The 21121-nt window shown below is 47.2% G+C and overlaps 2 protein-coding genes across 11 annotated transcripts in view; one reads left to right on the top strand and one right to left on the bottom strand.

Annotated features, from left to right (window-relative positions):
* LOC119963437 (limbin-like) overlaps positions 1-15987 on the bottom strand; it is a 188064-nt gene extending 172077 nt beyond the window's left edge. For 6 of the 8 annotated variants that reach the window (XM_038792565.1, XM_038792570.1, XM_038792567.1 and 3 more), the window contains exons 1-3: positions 14825-14980; positions 14382-14478; positions 2986-3146 (exon numbers count right to left, since the gene is read on the bottom strand). In XM_038792565.1, the coding sequence (XP_038648493.1) occupies positions 2986-3146; positions 14382-14478; positions 14825-14905 (339 nt within the window). In that variant the 5' untranslated portion in view covers positions 14906-14980. Of the gene's footprint in view, positions 1-2985; positions 3147-14381; positions 14479-14824; positions 14981-15844 lie in introns of those variants that run through there. The other 2 variants (XM_038792569.1, XM_038792566.1) reach the window with 2 other exon arrangements.
* LOC119963439 (ellis-van Creveld syndrome protein-like) overlaps positions 15224-21121 on the top strand; it is a 66569-nt gene continuing 60671 nt past the window's right edge. The window contains exons 1-3 of one of the 3 annotated variants that reach the window (XM_038792575.1): positions 15224-15809; positions 15952-16080; positions 20830-20913. In XM_038792575.1, the coding sequence (XP_038648503.1) occupies positions 15594-15809; positions 15952-16080; positions 20830-20913 (429 nt within the window). In that variant the 5' untranslated portion in view covers positions 15224-15593. The remainder of the gene's footprint in view (positions 15810-15951; positions 16081-20829; positions 20914-21121) is intronic. The other 2 variants (XM_038792574.1, XM_038792573.1) reach the window with 2 other exon arrangements.

Genomic DNA, 21121 nt, shown 5'->3' with positions numbered 1-21121 from the left:
TAACGGGAGATGAGGAAATGGCTGAGGAACTGAACAGGTTTTTTAGGATTACAGTCTTCACAGTGGAAGACACAAATTTTATTTTTAAAAAAAATTTAGCGTACCCAATTATTTTTTCTAATTAAGGGGCAATTTAGAGTGGCCAATCTACCTATCCTGCACATCTTTGGGTTGTGGGGGTGAAACTCACGCAGACACGGGGAGAATGTGCAAACTCCACACGGACAGTGACCCAGGGCCGGGATTCGAATCCAGGTCCTCAGCACCGTAGGCAGCAATGCTAACGACTGTGCCACCGTGCTGCCCAGTGGAAGACACAAATAACATGCCAGTAACTGATAGAAATGAGGCTATGACAGGTGAGGACCTTGAGATGATTGTTATCACTGAGGAGGTAGTGATCGGCAAGCTAATGGGGCTAAAGGTAGACAAGTCTCCTGGCCCTGATCGGATGCATCCCAGAGTGCTAAAAGAGATGGCGAGGGAAATTACAAATGCACTTGTGATAATTTACCAAAATTCACTAGACTCTGGGATGGTCCCGGCGGATTGGAAAGTAGCAAACGTGACACCACTGTTTACAAAAGGAGGTAGGCAGAGAGCGGGTAATTATAGGCCAGTGAGCTTAACTTCGGTAGTAGGGAAGATACTGCCATCTATCATCAAAGAAGAAATAGCGAGGCATCTGGATGGAAATTGTCCCATTGGGCAGACGCAGCATGGGTTCATAAAGGGCAGGTCGTGCCTAACAAATTTAGTGGAATATTTGAGGACCTTACCAGAGCGGTAGATAACAGGGAGCCAATGGATGTGGTATATCTGGATTTCCAGAAAGCCTTTTACAAGGTGCCACACCAAAGGTTGCTGCATAAGATAAAGATGCATGGCATTAAGGGTAAAGTAGTAGCATGGATAGAGGATTGGTTAATTAATAGAAAGCAAAGAGTGGGGACTAATGGGTGTTTCTCTGGTTGGCAATCAGTAGCTAGTGGTGTCTCTCAGGGATCAGTATTGGGCCCACATTTGTTCACAATTTACATAGATGATTTGGAGTTGGGGACCAAGGGCAATGTGTCCAAGTTTGCAGATGACACTAAGATGAGTGGTAATGCAAAAAGTGCAGAGGATACCGGACGTCTGCAGAGGGATTTGGATAGGTTAAGTGAATGGGCTAGGGTCTGGCAGATGGAATACAATGTTGACAAATGTGAGGTTATCCATTTTGGTAGGAATAACAGCAAAAGGGATTATTATTTAAATGATAAAATATTAAAACATGCTGCTGTGCAGAGAGACCTGGGTGTGGTCGTGCATGAGTCGCAAAAAGTTGGTTTACAGGTGCAACAGGTGATTAAGAAAGCAAATGGAATTTTGTCCTTCATTGCTAGAGGGATGGAGTTTAAGACTAGGGAGGTTATGCTGCAATTGTATAAGGTGTGAGTGAGGCCACACCTGGAGTATTGTGTTCAGTTTTGGTCTCCTTACTTGAGAAAGGATGTACTGGCGCTGGAGGGTGTGCAGAGGAGATTCACTAGGTTAATCCCAGAGCTGAAGGGGTTGGATTACGAGGAGAGGTTGAGTAGACTGGGACTGTACTCGTTGGAATTTAGAAGGATGAGGGGGGATCTTATAGAAACATATAAAATTATAACGGGGATAGGATAGATGCGGGCAGGTTGTTTCCACTGGCGGGTGAAGGCAGAACTAGGGGGCATAGCCTCAAAATGCGGGGAAGTAGATTTAGGACTGAGTTTAGGAGGAACTTCTTCACCCAAAGGGTTGTGAATCTATGGAATTCCTTGCCTAGTGAAGCAGTTGAGGCTCCTTCATTAAATGTTTTTAAGATAAAGATAGATAGTTTTTTGAAGAATAAAGGGATTAAGGGTTATGGTGTTCAGGCCGGAAAGTGGAGCTGAGTCCACAAAAGATCAGCCATGATCTCATTGAATGGCGGCACAGGCTCGAGGGGCCATATGGCCTACTCCTGCTCCTAATTCTTATATTCTTATGTTCTTATCTCCTTGCGCCTTTTTACGAGATATTAAACCATAAATAGGCTTTCCACTAAAAACCTTACACAAAAAGGAATTAACATTGTCTTGCTGTCTCCCGTTACATATAGTTTGCAATAAAGCATGATGCTTTGATCAGGAATTGCATAGAAAACTGAACTGCAAGAGGTTGCTTAGAGTTGAATGTTACCAAATCTTCAAGTAAATGTTTTCTATTCTGTCGGAGGAACATGGATGGTGCATACACGGTTCAGCAGCCTAATTATTCTTTCTCCTAAATTGAAGGGCAATGGTATGGTGCCAAAAGCAGAGGTAAGGTATAACCAAGAAAAAAATATTCAATGTGCTCAGATGAACAACCCCATGTCAGGCGGTGTCTGGACAAGTCTAACTTCCCATCTGAATGCTATTCACCCTCCCCAACCTCCCGCATATGCCATTTCATGTTACAATTAAGAAGATACTACTATGAGGATGCTTAAGAAATTAGGGTGTATCCGTAACACATGATGTGAAAACACATCAAGATCTATAACAAATAAAGCTCTGAAAACAGCCAATACAAAATTGGGAGGGGGAACTGTTTATTACTTCAGTGCTACCAATGATTTTACTATCAAGCATATAGCTTTCTTGAAATAAAAACAGAAAGCACTGCGAATACTTAGCAGGTCTGACAGCACCTGTGGAGAGAGAGAGTGAGTATTTCAGGTCTTCCAGGAGAAATGGGGGAAGTTACAAATGGAATAGGAGTTTGCTAAGCTAGTTCAAGGCCGTCCTCTTATTCATGTCCTAAGTTCTTTCCGCTGAATGGAGACCAAGTATTTCGCCCAGAACCGGGAACCTTTGCTGCAATTTGGGCAAGGCCAGCCCCCCACATATAGCCCCAGTAAAAGGACCACTCGCAAGTTATATTAAAATTAAGCACCCTTTCCATGATCAATGGGGGATTTTGACCCATTTCTGTACTAACCTTTGGTGGGGACTGTGACGGTATCCCTCTTATTAGTGCTTCAAATGGTTTGGTCCAGGACACAAGCAAGAAGAAAACTGATTGGCTCCACATGCTGTCTGATGCTGCTGAAGTTAAAGGATGATGCTGATGTTTCTGTGATATGGCCTTTAACTCTGTAACTGAACGAACATACAAATATGAATGGAACATGCAGCAATAATCCCATCAACTCCAGAATGAGACTGAGTACAGACTGATTCGTTATTAAATTTGGCAAAATGTCAGCACATGAAACTGATTTGTTGTTCAGCCCCGTTGTAATATTGTGCATTCGTTTCCCAGCCAATAATGGACACTTAAGAGAACGCGAAGTGGAAGAGACTTAGGATGGGATTTTCTGGCCTTTCCCACCCCAGCGGGATCTTCCAGTCCCATCGAAGTCGGCATCCCGCAGCAGGTGTCCCGGTGGCGGCGGAGGGCGAGCTGATCAGAATGTCGTAGACACTGGCGAGACCGGAAGAACCTGCTGGCGGCCAATGGAAAGCTGCCTCCACCACTGGAAAATCCCACCCGTAACAAATAAAGAATGGAGTTGTAATGTTGTGGATAGTTAGAAATTGGAGGAACTATCGTGACTGACAAGGACAAGGGATTATTGTAAATTGGGTGTTCAGACATAACATTAGGGGTGTGAAAGAAATAGAAATAAAGAGGAAGAGAAATGCATTCAATCTGTGCTTTTGGGACTTCCGGTGGCGGCATGTAGGTGGAAGTCGCACATTGGGAGCTCCTGCTCGAGGCTCAGGTTTTTGGAGTTTAATGCCCAGTTTTTGAACAATCTGGTGCAGGAAGGTATAAGGAACGTGGGGAATGTCTAAGACCCAGAAATAAGCCACTGGGAAGAAGGGGGCGAGTGAAAGTTCGCCGTCAAATGAACGGGTCAGCCCGGCAGCAGGAAAGCTGGTGGAGGCTGGGTCACCCCGCCCCTCACACGGTGGAAACTCTGACCAAGTTGATGGCCGGAGAATTCGAGAGGCAGTTCCCAAAGCACATGGATGTGCTGTGATAGGAGTTGATGGCTGCGATGAAGCAGTGGGAGGAGGTGATTTCCCCCGTGAAGGTGGTCGAAGACACCAACCAAGTTACGGGAACAAGCAGAGAAGTTGAAGGGGGTGGAGGAAGCTTTGCCGCAGCAGTGAGCAGTTCACCTCGATGGCTGAGGAACTGCAGAGGGTGGCGGAGGCTAACACAAAGGGCTCAGAGCCAAGATGGAGGACCTGGAGAACAGGTCGAGGTGGCAGAATTTACGAATTGTGGGCCTACCTGAGGGGGTAGAAGGCCCGAGGCCGACTGAATACTTCGCAAAGATGCTGGCAGAGTTGTTGGGGGGGGGGGGGGGGGGAGAGGAACCCTCCCGATATGAGCTGGACAGGGGTTATCGGTCACTCAGGCCCAAGCTAAAGGCAAACGAGCCACCAAGGGCAGCTATAATTTGCTTTCACAAGTTTCACGTCAAGGAGAAGGTCCTGAGTTGAGTGAAGAAAAGGCGTGAGGTAAATTGCTATACTTCAGAATCGCTATAGTGCAAAAGGAAGCCATTTGGCCCATCGAGTCTGCACCGACTCTCTGAAAGAGCAGTCTACCTAGGCCCACTCCCTGACCTACCCCCGTAACCCCATCTAACCTTTGGACACAAAGAGGCAATTTAGCATGGCCAATCCATCTAACTTGCACATCTTTAGACTAGCGGAGGAAACTGGAGCACCCGGAGGAAACCCATGCAGACATGGGGAGAACATACAAACTCCACACAGATAGTTACCCAAGGCCAGAAAATCCAGGTCCTTGACGATGTGAGGCAGTACTCCTAACCACTGAGCAACTCTAATTTAACTTACACTATTTTGCCTCATTTATTTACAATCTTCCAATTGCATATGCTACTTTTGAAATACAACAGCCAACCATAAACCACTTATTTTATTTGCCTTTTACAACTTCCTATTCAAGCTCTCCTGTTCCTTGTTCATCACCATTTCAAACTACTCACTTTCACACCTCTTTTAATGATGTTTGACCATTGTGATCTTTCTGGCTCCAATTCAATTAAACTAGTCATGCCCCCATAAGTGCGTTTCCCAGTATAGTTTTTTAATGTATTTTATTACTAACATGTATCAAAACAGGTTACAGCAAATAAACACCCCAGGAATCATACTTCCCAGCAATCAACTATACAGTCTGTACAATTTTTTTCCCTTTTTCACCCACCCCCACACCGGTGACTAACAGCTCCTCAAACACAGTCACAAACATCCCCCACCTTTTCTCAAACCCCCCTGCAGAGCCGCTTAACTCATACTGTGTCTTCTCCAACTGCAGGAAGTCGTACAGGTCACCCAACCAAGCCCTACCCCCAGTGGCAATGCCGACCACCACTCGAGTTAACATTCGGCACCGTGTAATCAGAGAGGCGAAGGCCACGACATCGGCTCTGGCTTCTCTGATGCTCCAAATATCGCCAGCAATGGGTCCGGGTCCACCTCTTCCTCCACTATTCTGGCTAAAACAGTGAACAGGCCCCGCCCAGAATCTTCCTAATTGTGCATAATCCGAAAACATATGTGCGTGATTCGCTGGCTCCGGCCCACACCTCTCACAGTCATCTGCTACCCCCTGAAAGAACCCACTCATTCTCGCGCGAGTCATGTGCATGCACCGTCTTAAACTGTATCAGGCTCATCCTTACACAAGAGGAGGTCCCGTTTATCCTTCACAGTGCCTCACTCCATACTCCCCAAATGATCTGCCCTCCCAACTCCACTTCCCATTTCTCCTTGATCTTCACTATCCGCACGCCTCCCTGCTCCCTCAGCCACTTGTATATATCCCCAATTCTTCCCTCCCCTTTCACATCCAGAAACAGCAGTCACTCCAGGAGGGTGTATCCTGGCAACCTAGGGAACCACCTCCAGATCTTTCACGCAAAGTCCCTAACCTGCAGATACCTGAGCTCACTCCTCCTCAGCAGATCTACCTGTCCCTTAGCTCGTCCAGACTGGTGAACCCTTCCTCCAAATGCAGATCCCTCACCTTGACCAGCCCCACTTCCGTCCACCTCCTGTATACACTGTCTAGCACCCCCCCCCCCCCCCCCCCCCCCCCCCCCCGAATCAAACCCATGGTTCTCGCTCACACAGCGGCGTTAAGACAGACATTCCTTCCACCCTAAATTGCCTCCTCAACTGATTCCATATCTTCACCGTGGCCTGCACCACCGGCCTTCCTGAATACCTGCTCGGAGCCTTTGGCAATGCTGCCATCACCATAGCCCTCAAACTAAACACCTCACAAGACTCCTCCTCCATCCTAACCCACTCTACCCCTTCTCCTTCCCACCATCGCCGCACCTTACCCACATTCGCCGCCCAATAATAATGAAGCAGGTTCGGCAATGCCAACCCCCATGTTGCCTCAGCAGCAGGGTCCTTCCCACCCCCGGCACGTTTCCTGCCCATACAAAGTCAGAAATTATTGTGTCTAATTTCCAAAAAAGGCCTTTGGTATAATGATCGTAAGAGCCTGGAAAATAGACAAGAACCTCAGCAGAATATTCATTTTTATCTCTTGGACCCTCCCCACAGTGTATCCCACTCTTAGGATCCTCTCTGGCTTTCTCCACCAGCTTTGCTAAGTTCCACTTATGGAGCCCCGTCCATTCTCTCCCTACCCGAATCCCCAAATACCTAAACCTATCCCTCGCTACCGTAAATGGCATCCCTCCTAAATTAGCCCACTGTCTCAGCTCATTCACCGGGAAAACCTCGCTTTTCCCTACATTCAGTTTGGACCCCGAGAACCCTCCAAACCTCCCCAGCAGGCCCATAATCCTTCCCATTCTCTCCAGCGCATCCGAAACATACAGCAAGAGGTCATCGGCATAGAGCGACACCCGCTGCTCACCCTGTCCCCTCATAAACCCCTGCCACTCCACCGATCCCTGAGAGCCATCATCAATGGCTCTATGGCCAGCGCAAACAGTAACGGCGACAGTGGGCACCCCTGCCTTGTACCTCTGTGTAAGTCAAAGGTCCACAGACTCATATCACTCGTCCTCATACTCACCTTTGGTGCCACATACTGCAACCGCTCCCATGCCACATAACCTAAACCCAAACTTCCCCAAAACTTCAAACAAGTACTGCCACTCTACCCGTTCAAATGCCTTCTCCGAGTCCATGGACACCACCACCTCCGGTACCAAAGCCCCAGATGGGTTCAGCACTACATTTGACAATTGTCTTATATTACTCGAGGGCTGCCTGCTCTTCACAAAGCCCGTTTGATTTTCTGCAACCACCCCCCAGAAACAATCCTCCACCCCCCCTGCCAACAACTTAGCCAATACTTTCACATCCGTGTTCAATAGTGATATGGGCTTCTGCGACCCACATCCCACCGGGACCTTCCCCTTTTTCGGGATTAGTGTGATTACTGCCTGCATCCTCATCTCCAGCAGCTCTCCCTTTGCCAGTGCTTCATCAAACACCCCCAACAGGTGTGGTGCCAGGTTCGTTGCAAATTCCTTATAAAATTTCACCGGGTACCCATCCGGCCCTGGGCCTTCCCAGACTTCATACCGCTGATTCTATCCAGCACCTCCCTCAGTCCCAGGGGCTCCTCCAACACCTGCCTCTTTGCTTCCTCCACCTGGGGAAATTCCAGCTCATCCAGAAAGCACCCCATGTCCCCCTCCTCTCCTCCCAGGTCCGCCTCGTAATGTCACTGGTAGTCATCCCTAAACACCTCATTTATCTTCCCCGGTTCCGACACCATATCCCCACCCCTCGACCGTATCTTCAATATTTCCATGGAGGCGACCTGCCTCCGCAGATGGTGCACCAGCATGCGGCCTGCCATCTCCCCATTCTCATATTGCACCTCTTTTGTCCTATGCAGGTGCCCTATCGCCCTCCCCGTTGTCAGCCGGTCAAACTGCCTCTGCAACTTTTTCCTCCTCACCACTCCCTCCGTGGTGGATACCCTCAAATACTACCTGTCCAGCTCCACTATCTCGCTCACTAGATGGTCACGTTCCTCCCTCCTTTCCCTATCCGCACGAGCCTCAAGCAAAATAATTTTCCCGTGGATTACTGTCTTCAGTGCTTCCCACAAAATAGCCGCCGATACCTCTCCATTCTGATTCAACTCCACATACTTCTTAATCGCCGCTCGCACCTCATCACAAAAACCTCCATCCACCAACAACCCCGAATCAAACCTCCACCCCGGACTCTGCTCTCGTTCCGTTCTAAACCGAATCTCCAGCCAGTGGGGTGCATGGTCCAAGATAACTATCCCCGCATACTCTGCCCCCTCTACCCCAACCAAAATCTCCCGACTCACTACAAAGTAACCAATCCTCGAATATACCTTATAGACATGTGAAAAGAAGGAATACTCCCTTCCCCCTGGGTTCTGAAAGTTCCATGGATCCACCATACCCATCCTCCCCATGAACCCACCCAGACCCCTTGCTAGTCGTACCTTACCCATTGACCTGGGGCTCGACCTATCCACCCTCGGCTTCAGGACACAGCTAAAATCTCCTCCCATGGTCAACTGGTGCATGGCCAAATCCAGGATTGCTGTCAGCAACCCCCTCATAAAACCCACATTATTCCAATTTGGGGCATACACATTTACCAACAACACCAATGCCCCTTCCAATACCCCACTCACAATCAGATATCTCCCACCCGGATCCCTCACCTCCTTCCAACTCACAAATCTCATTTTTTTGCTCATTAAAATCGCCACTCCCCTCGATTTCAAATCAAACCCCGAGTGAGAAACCTGCCCGACCCATCCCTTCCTTAACCTAACCTGGTCCTTCACACAGAGGTGCGTCTCCTGCAGAAAGACCACCCCAGCTTTCAAGTTCCTAAGGTGCGTGACCACCATTCACTTTTTAACCGGCCCATTCAATCCCCGGGGGTTCCACGTTACCAGCCTTACCGGAACGGTTCCAATCCCCTCCACCGTCCGTCATCTTCCCCACTTAACTCCCGCCCCTTAATTCCACCCTATACCTAGCCCAACCCAGATGGCCCCCTTCTCGGCCCCTGACCATGTAATCTCTCACTCCCTGCCACGTCACAACAACCTCGCCCCCCCCCCCCCTCCTTCCCCCTCCACCCAGTGCTCAGCACAAGGAAGGCGGCTCCCTGCTGACCTTCCTCTTCCCCCTTCAGGGGCGCATGGTAGTACAGTGGTTAGCACAGGTACTTCACAGCTCCAAGGTCCCAGGTTCGATTCCCGGCTTGGGTCACTGCCTGTGCGGAGTCTGCATGTTCTCCCCGTGTCTGCGTGGGTTTCCTCCGGGTGCCCCGGTTTCCTCCCACAGTCCAAAGATGTGCAAGTTAGGTGGATTGGCCATGCTAAATTGCCCTCAGTGTCCAAAAAGGTTAGGTGGGGTTACTGGTTCTGGGGTATAGGGTGGAGGTGTGGGCTTAAGTAGTGTGCTCTTCCCAAGAGCAGGTGCAGACTCAGGCCAAATGGCCTCCTTCTGCACTGTAAATTCTATGATTCTATGATTCCCCATCCAAACAAAGACTTCGCCTGAACTCCAGGCTGCCTCCTCCAAAAGCAAACAAACAAATTCTAAACACAAACAGCCCCATAAAACAGGAGGGGGTGATGGGAACATTCATCTCCACATAAGCTTTTCACCCCTACAACCCCTTACAATGTCAACAGTAAACAACAAATCCCAAAAAAGGACTTCCTCCAAACCGGAAGGGCCGAAAATCCCCCAATCCCTGCCCCATTTCAAACATGCTCCCAAACATTACGAAGTGCCAGCACCCCGGTTCCCAAGCATTGTCCACTCAGATCTCCCCCAGTTTATGCTCCTTAATGAAGTCTTCGGCCACTTCTGGGGTCTCAAAATAATACTCCCGGCCTCCGAACTTCACCCATAATTTCGCCGGGCAGCGCACCCCAAACCTGATCCGCCGGCAGTACAGCACCGTGTTGGACTTGTTGAATCCTGCCCGAAGCTTCGCCAATTCGGCTATGATCCTGATAAATTCGGACCTTATTCCCCTCCCAGTTGCAGGTACGTTTCTCCCTGACCCGACGCAAAATCTTCTCTTTCTCCGCAAATTTGTGGAGTCTCATGATCACCACCCATGCCGGCTCCCCAGCTCTAGGCTTCTGTCTCAGGGACCTAGGCGCTCGGTCCACTTCAGGGGCCTTATCTACACACCTTCCTCCACCAGCCCCGCCAGCATCTTCGAGACGTACCTCGTGGCACTCGCACCTTCCACTCCTTCAGGAAGGTCCATTATTCACAGGTTCTACCTTCTTGAGGTATTCTCCTGCTCCTCCACCATTGCCCTCAACATTTTACAAAGGTCTGTAGGAGCCCCACCTCCATCTCCAGAGCCACCACACGATCGCTGTGGTCCGAGATTACTCCTTCAAGCTCCTGAATCTGCGACCCCTGCACCTCTAAACACTTCTCCACCTGTTCCATCAGACTCTTCAGTGGTGCCACAGCTCCTTCAACGGCCTTCTCACATTTCCTTCCTCTGATGGTGGAACTCCTCCTTAATAAAAGCCATTGACCGCTCCAGCTGGGGCCTTCCACCTGGCACCAGCCTTTCCCCCACAGCCATCCTTACACTGGCTGCTACAGCACAGGTTTCCACCCAACTCTTTGGCCAGGCCTCTCACCGTCTTCTGCCGGGTTTGGTACCCAGCAGACATACCACTCCCGGGGGAAACTACCCCTCCCACCTTCACCTTTTCATTAATATTTCACCCAATATTGGGTAAAAAGAGCCCTTTTCTGTGCCTTCAAGCAGGAGCTGCCCTGTGTTTCCCAGTATATGACAATATAACAGAGATATTGCAAAAAATAAATATTAAAGCTGTCATTTACCTCACAAAACTGAAGAACAAAATACATAATTCTGTTATTTAAAAAGAATCGAGGGAAGACGTGGGGACTGTGGGCTAGTTAGTCTCACAAGTACTTGTGTTTATCACAAGTACTTGTGTTCCTCAGATGGTGATGTCTAGCATGAGGGGACATAGCTTTAAATTGAGGGGAGATAGATATAGGACAGATGTCAGAGGTAGGTTCTTTACTCAGAGAGTAGTATGGGCGTGGAATGCCCTGCCTGTAACAGTAGTAGACTCGCCAACACTAAGGGCACTCAAATGGTCATTGGATAGACATATGGACGATAAGGGAATAGTGTAGATGGGCTTTAGTGGTTTCACAGGTCGGCGCAACATCGAGGGCTGAAGGGCCTGTACGGCGCTGTAATGTTCTATGTTCAATGTTTCAAGCATATTTCCCTTCTGCAAAGCACAATATGGTGGCCATACATCCCAGGAACCCCTCTCTGATAGGAAACAACAACATTCCTGCCTGTTCTCAGCTCCCATCTTCCCCTTGTTTTGCTCAATCCTGACATGACATATTTTCTTTCCATTGCCAGTTCTACGGGAGGGTTTACAACTCAAACCTTGATGTTTTTTTCTCTGCGGATGATACTAGAACAGGTTGTGAGTTTCTGAATATTTTGTTTTTACAAACTCTTTTTCACATTTTTAATTATTTTTATTTATCATTGAGCTCAAAGCAATCTCAATATCAACCCAAGGAAATGCATTTGGTACCTCAAGGAGGATTTTTGTTTTTTGCTCTGTTTTCTGACACCTTAAGAGTAAATTTTGAATTCAAGGATAATTGTTTTTCTTGATACACAGCTAGAATACTAATTTTGCTCTAAAATTAGTTCAAATACACAGAAATCCAGACTGGAATTGCATGTAACGATCACGCAAATATCTCTTTCCCCTTATTCCTATGATGGTCCACCTGAGCATGGTGCAGTTGTGGTTGTGAATACCTCAACGAATATGAAAAGAATGTTTGATATTTCTTTACTTTCAAGTATTTCTGTCATAATTACAGTGTATGGGACACAGTACTAAGGTTACTTCCTGAGGTTAGTTTTATTCTTCTCAATATTACAAACCTATGATTATTTTTAAGCACAGCACTTCCTGGCAAGGCCCGGTTTTAGAAGAACAAATTACTGATTTATATGTAATCAAGTGGATTACATAATGCAGGGCCAAGTATATTAATCTAATGAAGATACTAAACTGATCATTTCAATTAATAATGGATATCTTGAATGTTTGCATTGGGAATGGTTTGGTGTTAATTTTATTTGTGGGGAATATATTATAATTTCACAGCAGAAATTCATCAAATATATCAAAACATCTTTCACTCTTGATGTGATCCCTTTAAGGAAGCCAAAAATTTTCATATTTACCAAATGACCTTCAAATGAAGAAATCACCAGCAAGATTCCACCTTTTGTAATTTTTACATTAACAAGAAGTAGAAAATTAAACATTAATTAACAAGCAAATTATACTTCAAATAAAAAGGTACATTTCATTTTAATAGTTGATATAACAAAGATACATCTTACACAACCATAAGTATGGCATGTATGGCATCACAAAATTAAACAGTTCCACGATATGCTATTCTTCATTCACACAGGTAGGCCAGGAGTCCTATTGAACAGAATTCATCACCCTCCCCTCGCCTCAACCATGCCACAGATACGACTATCATCAGCAAGACACACTTCTATGAATCTGCTCTCCCTCAAGTCATGAAAGTGCTGATTGTGCGGCTCCCCAGAATTGTACGGCTGCCAGAATTCCTTTTCAACTTGCCAACCAATAACACCCCAGTTCAAAATGTTGCCCCTTCTGTTAAAACACCCATTTAAAAATAAATATATCCAAGCTATTCACCAAGTCTTCCATGTTTTAGACCTTTTAGCCTACTCACACAGTGCTTCCAAGAGCTCCTGATAGGTGATTGAATCACCTTCTGCCTCCAGCTCTTTTAAAATTCATAATCATTATTGTCACAAGTAGGCTTAAATTAACACTGCACTGAAGTTACTGTGAAAATCCCCTGGTCGCCACACTCCGGCACCTGTTCGGGTACACAGAGGCAGAATTCAAAATGTCCAAATTACCTAACAACACGTCTTTCGGGGTTTGGGGGAGGAAACAGGAGCACCCGGAGGAAACCCACGCAGACACAAGGAGAACATGCAGGCTCCGCACAGACAGTGACCCAAGCCAGGAATCGTAACCGGGACCTTGGTGCTGTGAAGCAGCAGTGCTAACCACTGTGCTACAGTGCCTGCCAGCCTCTCACGGAAAGCTTTCGTGTGTTAACTTCCTTCCTGTTACTATTGCTTCCAGGTCGAGTTGCCAGGTAATATAGACAATTATTTCTTATTATCCGCAAAAATTAAAATTGATCTCTTGAAATCGAAGCAAACTTTTAAAAGTCCTTTTGAAACATTCTCAGTACTCAGACTAGGTCATTCAGAACTATGGGTCATAAATATAAGATAATTAGTAATAAATCCAAGAGTGAATTCAGGAGAAATGGTCAGCATGTAGAATATGCAACTACAGCGAATAAGATTGACAGCATAAATGTATTTAAGGGAAGTTAGAAAACACCCAAGGGAGAAAGGAATAGGAAGATAAGGAGATGTGTTTGAGGAGACTTCATAAAATTAGAGAATTCCTACGGTGCATAAGGGGATAATTTGGACCATCGAGACTGCACCGACCCTGCGAAAGAGCACCCACTCAAGCCCACTCCTCCACCCTGTCCCTGCAACTCTCTAATATTTAAACACTAAGGGGTAATTTAGCATAGCCAATCCACCTAATCTGCACATCTTTGTACTGATACAGGAAACCAGAGCCCCAGAGAAAACCCAGGCATGCACATGGAGAATGTGCAAACTCCACACAATGTCCCAAGGTCAGCATCAAACCCAGGTCTTTGGTGCTTTGAGGCAACAGTGCTCACCACTGTGGCACCAGAAACATCTACTTGCATTGACCTGATGGGCTGAATGACCTGTTCCTGTGCTGTAATCTTTTTAAGAAGTCTTTCAACACCAGGTTAAAATCCAACAGGTTTGTTTCAAATCACTACCTTTCGGAGCACTGCTCCTTCCTCAGGTCTGTGCTCACCCCAGTCCAACACCGGCATCTCCACATCATGCAATCATTTTGTAATATTCCATGACTGATTACCAATGCCATAGTAACTTGATGCTTAATCTTGTGTTTACATTTTATGAGGGTGGATTACTTCCTTTACATTAAATTATTCTGTCTTTTCTTCTACAACCACAACCCAAACTGATGGGATGTTTATATCTTTGGCAAAACAAAAATCTATAAAAGATCACATCAATCACATCACAATTAAAAACACAGCGAATGAGTGTAATTTAATGACATACAGTGCACAAGGAATAGAGCTCACATACCAGAAGGTGTGTGTGTAGCTTCATACAACATGAGACCTGAGGAATCTGCCATCAGTCTGTGCTGTGGTTCTGGTGGTGAGCCCCGATCTTCGAAACACTTCAAAATTAAAAGGGGAAATATATTATTCAGGTGTGCTTTTCAAATGGGCAAAGTTACTAGACGCAGAGTGAAGCTCATCCGTTTGCTTAGACTACAGGAGTGGACTTAAATGTACCAAGGACTAACGGAGTCAAAAAAGCAACAGGGACGTTCAGCCCATCTCCAATAAAGTGGGCGAGCACAACTGTGAAACCAGTACAAAGTGTGAAACCTCGTACCCAACTTTATAATAAAAGTTTTTAAAATATTAAGTGAAAGAAGATTGAGGATTAACGTGGGTGTTACACTATCGAGACGAGCATTTTTGAACATGGAATAGCCGTGTTCAACCATCTGCACTCACAAAAGCAACAGGATCGCCGACTTTCCCAACAGCCGTGTGAGCCAGCGCAACGAGTAGGAGGAGGGAGCTGCTGAATCTCATGGTGCGGTGAGAGATCTGGGCAATCCGCAGGGCAGAGAGTAGACTCCCCGATCCGCCGCTGCCATCTCCCTCAGCACCCACTCCAGCCAGGTCCCGCCCTTTACCCCCCACCACCACCACCAACAACAACCACTGGCTAACTCCGCCGCCTGGCTTGGTCTGGCTGGCCCAGCTGTCAATCCTGGCGGCCGCGCGGCACGCCGGGACCTGTAGTGCGCCTGTGCGGGTACCCCGGCGCTTTTCCATCGGGCGGCAGCCGGGACGAACTACAACACCCGTCATCCACCGCGCCGCCTACGCTGAAAGTTGGAAGAAAGTTTGAGCAAGAGTTGGGCAACTTTTCCCTTTGTGATTAGACGCACGAATCTCTGACCCCCCCCCCCCCCAACACACTTTTATTGTTAGGAGGGGGAGGGAAGAGTTAAGAATTATTTTTCTTTCGACTGAACTGGCGAATTGGAGAACACTCGTGTTCTCCTCATAACATTCCTGTTTGGAATGATGTTGCCAAGAGCAGGAAAAAACAAGACCACCCAGGAGGATTCAGTTCGAAAAAACGTTAACTGAGGCGATCGGCGGGGAAGGGGCAAATATCCTTCACCGGCACAACGGGAGACGTCGCTCACGAGAAGGTTTTCCCTCATTCCTGTCACAATGACAGCGTTTTCCGGGAGTTTTTGCTGTCGGAATGAAGACGTCCCTTTGGTTATTTGAATGGCGTTGGGCGGCAGTCATGGAGCTGGCTTCCTCCTGTTCAATGCGAGCCGTGCTGGCCATCGCTTCCAGCGAGCTGCAGGTTTACCCCGGGTTCCTGGCGGTCGCCGTGGTGCTGGGCTTTCTGCTGGGAATGGTGGGCGGAGGTCTCCTTTACATATTCGTGCTGCAGTCAGCCTTGCAGAGGAAGGTAAACCGCTCCTTGCTGCGGATTGATGTACCTACCCGTTCAAAACTGCAAAGACATCTCTCGCCCCTTTTTCCGATTCCCACCCCCAGGAGAAGGCGAGGTCTGCACCTTGTCACAAGTCTTCGTTTATTTCTCTTTTCAGGAAATTTGTTCAGATGAAACGGACGACGATTCCGATTCTGAGGACTCAGAGGATAGCCAGAGTTACAAAAGCAATCAAGATATAGTTGAAGAAAGAGGAGCTAAAGCTGGACACCTCCCCTTTCACGAAGTGGGTCGCACTTTTTTGTCTTGTCCTATGTTGTCCTCGAGGGGAGTTCATGGTTGCTTCATAGCAGCTGTCTGGTCGTTTTACTGGAATTCTGTCTAATTATTTAAAGAAAAGTTGGAGAGCAGTTAAACTGCACCCACTGTCAATGGTAATGCCACCAAGGGATGCAAGCTTACTTAGTCTTAGCAGCAGAATAATGCATTATGTATATTAGATGGTCGAATGTGCCAGCCCTTATTAAACAGCCTATCCTGCAGCTCATGGTGAGCACTGAAAGAGATCTCCAGTTAAAAATAGATCAAAAACAATGAATCTACGGTCCTACCCAGGACTCTTTTGGATGCCCAATCCTGCAACAGACTGGAGGTATGCTGTGCAGGTGAGAAGATGTGCATTCCTTTATCCATGGAATCTCTGCAGTGCAGAAGGAAGCAATTCAGCCCATCGAGTCTGCACTGTCCCACTCCCCGACCCTGTGGCCTTAATCCCACCTAACCTGCACATCTTTGGACAATAAGGGGCAATTTAGCATGGCCAATCCACCTAACCATGGTAGCACAATGGTTCTCCCCGTGTCTGCGTGTGTTTCCTCCCAGTGCTCCGGTTTCCTCCCACAAGTCCCAAAAGACATGCTGTTAGATAATTTGGACATTCTGAATTATCCCTCCGCGTACCCAAACAGGTGCTGGAATGTGGCGACTAGGTGCTTTTCACGGTAACTTCATTTCAGTGTTAATATGAGCCTACTTGTGACACTGAAGGTTATTATTATTATTAATAATCTGCACATCTTTGGACTGTGGGAGGAAACCAGAGCACCCGGGGAAAACCCAGGCAGACACAGGAAAAACGTACAAACTCCACACAGTCATTCACCCAACAGGGGTCCCTGGCGCTGGGAAGCGGCAGTGCTAACCATTGTGCCCTTGTGTCACCTACCTGAGCCAGTTACATTGCTAAGATGTAACACTGAGGGCAGCACGGTGGCGCAGTGGATAGTGCTGCTGCCTCACGGCGCCGAGGTCCCAGGTTCGATCCCAGCTCTGGGTCACTGTCTGTGTGGAGTTTTCACATTCTCCCCTTGTTTGCGTGGGTTTCACCCCCACAACCCAAAGATGTGCAGCGTAGGTGGATTGGCCACACTAAATTGCCCCTTAATTGGAAAAAATGAATTGGGTACTCTAAATTTATAAAACAAGTAAGTTGTAACACTGGCAGATGCCCACAAAGTGGCAGGACCTTGCACTGGGATAAAGGAGAGAAAACGGGAGTGATCAGTCAGCCCCAAGAGTCCTGCAACTACATTTCTTCCCGACTGCATTGGGATTCCTCAGTGATAGCCCAAGGATTGAGTCCAGGAAATCACCCAGGAGTGTGGGAAATTGCTTTAAGTAGCTGCATCTTCTCTATTCTGTAGAAGATTGGAACATGTGGCCCATTGAAAATGTTAAAACTGAGATTTCTATGTTTTTGTTATGCAAGGGTACTAAAGGTAAAACCGGTTACACAGGCCCATGTATGTGACTTTGGGAAACCCCCAGAATTACAGAGGTGAGGAGCTGAAGATATGATGCAGTTCACACAATTTCCATTTCTTCTTTACTGTGCCTGGTTTCTGAGTGTTCCCCAGATTCAACAAGGAGGAAAATCTTTTAAATATTTTGAGCGCACACAGACACCACAATCCAGGCACTTTTAAGAACGCAAAACAATTTGTCAATTGAGGCGAACGTGCTTTCCACTCAACAAAGCTTCCTTCAACCATCAGTTAATCTCAGATTAGCAACATAACAACAAGAACATTTTGTGGTGGTAATGGAACACAACACCACCGCTGACTTGAAGTTGTAATTACTGCATGACAGATTTACATGAGCAATTAACATTCTAAATGAAGTCTTGGGAATTTAGAATGGACATATAAAATGAAGGATTCGATTTCCAAAAAAGAAATGAGGATTGAATTACATCCGCACTCTCTGGTTTGATTGTCCCTTGTTTCTCGGTGAAAGGTAAAGTCGCCATAGTCCCAGATGGCCATAGGCTGCTTTGCTCTTTGAAGGGGAGAGCTGACTGGTGGTGATTTAACCTGAGGATCACAACACCTCGAGCGAGGGGCAAGGTTGAGAAGGCGGGGCTTTCCTGAATAACCTCAGCCTGTACGGGAATTGAACCCATGCTGGTGGTTTCGCTCTGCATCACAAACCATGGATGGTATTCCCCCAGCCCCACGTCGGGCCAGAGAATCCCTGCAAATGGGCCATGGCGCACCGACCCCAGCACGCGATTCTCCGCAGTGTAGAGAATCGGCGTGGTTGGCTCGGCACCGGTCGCGGGCCGCTCTATGCGGCTGGCCCTCCGATTCTCCGGCATGGATGGGTCGAGCGGCCATAGGAAAGGAGCCAAATCCCACCGGCGCCGTTCTAACCTGCTCTGGGCTAGCGGGACCTTTGGCGTGTAAGGGTCAGGTGGCAGCCTGTGGGGGGAGGGGGGTTTGACCCCGGGGAGGGCCTCTGATGTGGCCTAGCCTGTGATCGAGACCCACCGATCGGCGGGCTGGTCTCTGTGGCTGGGGGCCTCCTTTCCTACATGCCGGCCCCTGTAGCCCTGCGCCATGTGTCGAGGCTGGCATGTAGAAGAAGGCCACTGCGCATTGGCGCCGGCGCCATTGCACATGTCATCGTTGGTGCTGGCACAACTACACATGCGCGGATCCCGCAATGCCCAGTTTGCGCCGGGATCTGCAGTTGGAGCAGCGCAAACCACACCAGCGCCATGCTGACTCCCTGTAGGGGCCAGAATTAGACATGGGAGCTGCCCGCTCATGCCGTCGTAAAACGTGCCGGCATTTACAACGGCGTGGACACTCTGCCGTGGGATTGGAGAATCCCGCCCCATGTCTCTATATCCCATTTGAAGGCTGGAATTGAAGTTAACTCTGTGGGTGGAATTTTCTCCAATCATCGTGAAGGAAAACATGGCAACCGGGCCTACTTCTTCACGGGAGAGGCCGCTCATCAGTCTCCCATTGGCAGGAAAACCTCCCTCAATTAAGCCAGAGATGGGAATGGATCAGTGAGAGGAATGTGCCCACTTTGGCATGATGTCATTTAGGCTAATTAATGAGTCAATGCCACCAATTAGCACAGCTCACTGAAATTTAGTGGTGGCTTGGGGTTTAAATGGGAGTTGCATGGTTTTGCTGTGCTCCGTGAAGGCTGCCCAACAAACTCTGTTGGATTTGCCGGCAGCACACCATGGAGGTTCCTCATTCTCAGGCTCTCTGCACCTGATTTGGGCACCCAGCAGAGAAGAGGAGGGATGGGGGGGGATGCTGAAACCCAACCCGCTGTCCTTGCCTCTAACACCCCTCCCCCGCCACCTTCTCTCCTTGACTCCAACCTGACCTCATGTAAGTGCCGGAATACAATAGTGATCCCTGGTGAAGTCACTGGAGCAATGCCACAATGTAAATGGCTCACATAAATTTGTCATGCAGCAGTTACCACTTCTAAATAGCGGTGGTGTTGTGTTCGTTTACCACCACAAAGCCTCGTTGTTAAGTAAACATAGGAACAGATCTGAATTTAATTGATGGTTCAAGGAATGTTGCTGATTTACCAGGGGCAAAGAGCTGCTTGTCACTGGTTGGCTGGCAGCTCTCAGCGGGTGGGGTTCACACCAGGTTCTTAAAGCCTGGGGCGAGCCAGTGCTGGGGTTTAGTGACAGGCATTTAGTTTAACTGGGCCTCTCCCACGGAAGTGATGAGGATTTCCCACCGGCTCTCCCAACTGGTTGCTGGGACTCATGTAAGGAAAATTAAATCGAGGCCTGCGTGTGCAAAGCCACATTCTGCTACTATCCCACAGTGGTACATCACTAACCTGGTATTTTGAGCAGGGAAAAGAGTCCTTTTTAAATATGTAGATCATCCTCCAATGATCTGATCTCAATTCCTAGCTTGGTAACAGTGAATTTCAGGCTTGACTTATCAGAAGGTGGTTTGTTGTCCTGAAGATTTATTTTAATTTTGCCTCCTTTTGGGCGTTCCTTGCCCTGGCGTTTCCCCCCCCCCCAAAAAAAACCACCCATCCTTACTCATGACCCGAGCCCCACTCACTAATTAATTGGAAACTGGAGCTTCTGCCACAGAGTTCCCGCTCCTGTCCACCTGTGCAGTAATGAATCCAGCTGGTTTGAGCAGGTCTCCAACAAACATTCAGGCATTGAGGCTTGACCATTAATATTGGCCAGACCTCCTTCATGCCAGACTCACTCGGAGTACCATTCAACTTCCAAACTCCCGCACACACCCTACCTTTAAAATTGGAGCCTATAATATTTGGAACATAAAACAGCACGTAATCAAAACATAAATCCTGCTATGGGGGAATCTTAATAACTTATAGATTAATAAATTAATGCAAAATAATTGTTCAATATAGCAATTAAGATAACATGATATTCTAAATAAATTAAAATGTTTTTATTGAATTAGAGAGTCACCCTTGGTAAGTTTGAATCTTGTTTGGACTTTGGAAAATGACAGGTTTTTTTGGAATATACTCGCGATGTTTTTTGTAATTAAAACTTTAATTTTGCTATGTACTGAAATATTATGAACATTTAAATAAGCTTCACATGTGGCCTGTGTGTGCTGTTATGTCCTTAAGGTCCCATGAAGATAATACACATACACCATTCATCAGCAGAACCTTATTATGGTTTGCTAATATATTTCTTTTGCAGGAAAATGAAACTTCATTGAACAGTAACATAGCTGCTTTTGCACTGAAAGCAAGAGTAATATATCCCATTAATCAAAAATTCAGGGTAAGCATCATCATTGTTAAATGGGCAACAATTATTGCAATACAATATCCAGTGGGAAAGTCTTTTGATTTACATTCACTTGTAGCCAATGTCTAGATTTATTATATTTTTAAATTAAAACAGCTATTTACTTCAAAAATATGTAATATGATTGGATGGTTTTGTTAGGTTAACAATTTAAAATAATTCTAACCAGTTGTCCAATTAA

The sequence above is a fragment of the Scyliorhinus canicula genome, chromosome 3 (genome assembly GCF_902713615.1).
Source record: "Scyliorhinus canicula chromosome 3, sScyCan1.1, whole genome shotgun sequence".
NCBI classification, from domain to species: Eukaryota; Metazoa; Chordata; class Chondrichthyes; order Carcharhiniformes; family Scyliorhinidae; genus Scyliorhinus; species Scyliorhinus canicula.
Note: the sequence above shows the minus strand (reverse complement) of the source record. Positions and strands in the feature narration are given on the sequence as shown.